This window comes from Pteropus alecto, unplaced genomic scaffold (genome assembly GCF_000325575.1).
Source record: "Pteropus alecto unplaced genomic scaffold, ASM32557v1 C19015557, whole genome shotgun sequence".
Taxonomy (NCBI): Eukaryota; Metazoa; Chordata; class Mammalia; order Chiroptera; family Pteropodidae; genus Pteropus; species Pteropus alecto.
In genome coordinates this window covers 1-2,475 of record NW_006494408.1, presented here as the reverse complement: position 1 = coordinate 2,475, position 2,475 = coordinate 1, and the positions used below count along the sequence as shown (strand labels likewise).

General features: G+C 53.6%; 1 protein-coding gene across 1 annotated transcript; it reads right to left on the bottom strand.

Moving 5' to 3' along the window:
• Positions 1-111: 111 nt before the first annotated feature.
• On the bottom strand, positions 112-2,472 carry LOC102890286 (G-patch domain and KOW motifs-containing protein; the record flags this gene model as incomplete). The annotated part of the gene is made up of 6 exons (XM_006925310.3): positions 112-475; positions 560-645; positions 1,169-1,238; positions 1,331-1,454; positions 1,640-1,766; positions 2,448-2,472. Coding segments are annotated over 6 exons (567 nt in total), but the record flags the coding sequence as incomplete, so codon positions are not given.
• Positions 2,473-2,475: the final 3 nt, after the last annotated feature.

Genomic DNA, 2,475 nt, shown 5'->3' with positions numbered 1-2,475 from the left:
CCTTTAACTTGTCTGACAGCCCAAGGAAGGTGGTAGGGCTGAAAAATGGGATGGCTCCCACCTCAGCACAGCTCCTACCTCCACTCACAGCTCAGCATACCGTTTATGAGCTCTTCGTTTTACTAAGTAGTTGAAATGGTTTTTATTACATACTAACTGCTAGTAAATACTAGGTTTGTTTCTAGCCTCCCTTCTGGCCAACCCATCTTGTGCCCTGTCCCTGTCCCAGGGTTGCACTGCAAGTGCAGGATGGGACAATGATCTCCCCACCTTCACAAAGGCAGGCCTTTCACACTGTACAGAACTGGTAACCGCCTGGGGGATGGAGTGGGTCCATGGGTCAGTCTTCATCTGAGTCACTGGGGCCCATGTACTCGCAGACAGCATCATAGTGAAGCTCCATCAGTCGATTCTCTCTCCGCAGCTGCACCACAACCTGGCTCCGCTCTCTGTCCCGGCCCAGCATACAGCCCACCTAGAGTAGAGGGATGTGGAGTCAGCTAGGCCAACCCAGATACCGGGACACGCTCCCACTCCCATTTCCAGGTCTGGGACTCACCCTTCCAGCATGTGGCCCCAGCACCACCATCACCCGGTTGCCCTCCACCTTGGGGACGAGGGTCTCCAGCATGTCTTCCCTGACTCCTAGAGACAAGGAGAGGGGAGTGAGGCCTGCGGCAAGGGCCAGCCCAGTCAAGGTCCTGTCAGAAGGACCTTTCCTGTATTCCCTGGAGCCCCTCTGTACCCTGTTGACAGACGGGAGTCCCACCACATCCATTTCAGATGAGAAAACCTAAGGAGCAGTTCCTAACAATAGTTGTACTAAAGGGAGCATTTATGTACGATGATGATGGGTGGTGGTAATAACAAGACACTGTTTATCATGGCCATGTTGTAAGCCCTACTCTGCAACAGGGAGCTCAATGAACGCCCCTACAAGACACCAGTCGCAAGAGGGAGAAATAGGTCATTTCCATGCTAAGTTTGCAGATGGGGAAAGTAGGGCTCCGATAAGTATCTTAATGTTCTGTTGGAGGATGCTGGGCCTTGCAAAAAATCCTGAACTCTGCCCAACCTCCCGGCCTTTGCCTGGGCAGTCTCTTGGCCTAAGACGGTCTTGATCAGCCTCCCGGATGATAATGACCCAGTGGCCATCCCTCAGACTCACCTTCCAGGACCCAGCCTTCATCTGTCCGACACACACAGGTATCTGGGCTAAGGACATCTTCAACTGTCATCTGGGGAGAGATCAGGGGATGTGAGAATGCTAAAAAGTTAAGGGGGCCCGGTCCCTGAGGGAGGAAGGGGACCCAGGCTGTGAGGTTCCCACCTTGGTGTTATAATACTGGCCACCCTTGTGCAGCTTGTCCACAAATCTCACACGCAGGTCCCTGTGCAACCAGTGCTGACTCCTGGGGGCTGCCTTCTCACTCTTGGCTGCAGGCTCATCCTGTCTGTGGAGATGGGACAGACACTAGGCTTAGTCAGATGCGCATTCTGGTCACCCCGCCTTTGCCCACCCATAATGCTACTCCTAGTTCCTTCTATGCACCTGACTCACCCTGGAAGCCTCCTCTGACTGCTGGAGCCTCCCCACACCCCTGCCCTCTACTGCCATCCCAGATGCCCAGGGTCCCACCGGTCTGGAAGGTGTTTCCGCTTCCTCTCTGAGTCCTCCTGCCGGATGGGGAGGTCCTGATCCTGGAGGGCCTTCCGTGATGAGGCTGTTCCATTCTGTTGCCCTGGGGAAGTTTTGCTCACCTGGCCTGTTCAAGGAGGTGTAGGTAGAAGCAGGAAAGAACTTCAGTATCTCACTCTCTTTCCTTCCTGGTCACGCCTCAGCCTCAGGCTACTTCCCATTTGCCAAAGTGTCCCCTTTCGCCATCACACCTTTGCCTGGGCTATTAAAATACTTTCTCCTTCCTCTTGACAGTCTCGGTCTCCTTCAGAAAGCCCTTCTCAACCACCCCAGCCTGCGCTGACATTGCTTACCTGAGTCAACCACCCAGTGTGGGCTAAGAGTCCTAGAGAGCTCTGTCAGCACCCGTCTCACATCTGCCAAACTTCCCCATCCTACCAACGCACCTAGAATGCCTTCCTCTCCAGTCATGCCCTAGTCCTACCTACTCTCACTCTCTAGCAAAGGAGAGGTTCAACACCCCAAATAGACAAAGACCTCCTGAGGGTAGGAACTGGTTTCCACACCTGTTTCTTCTCCCTCGGAAAAAGGCTAAAGACCCAGGGTTACGAGATCAACCTTTCTTTAATCAAACTGAATAAACCACTATCTTCGTTCTCATCTCCTGAGCTCTGAGCAGAAGGTGCATCCGCCAGGCAGACTGCTGCCCCTCTCCTCTGTAGATCTAACAACCCCTCTCCCAAGACAGGCTCTACCACCCCCAGGAATGCTTCTCCAACGCCCCCAGCTAGGTAAGAGGCTCACTCACTGAGATCCAAGGAGTTCTTGTCAAATTC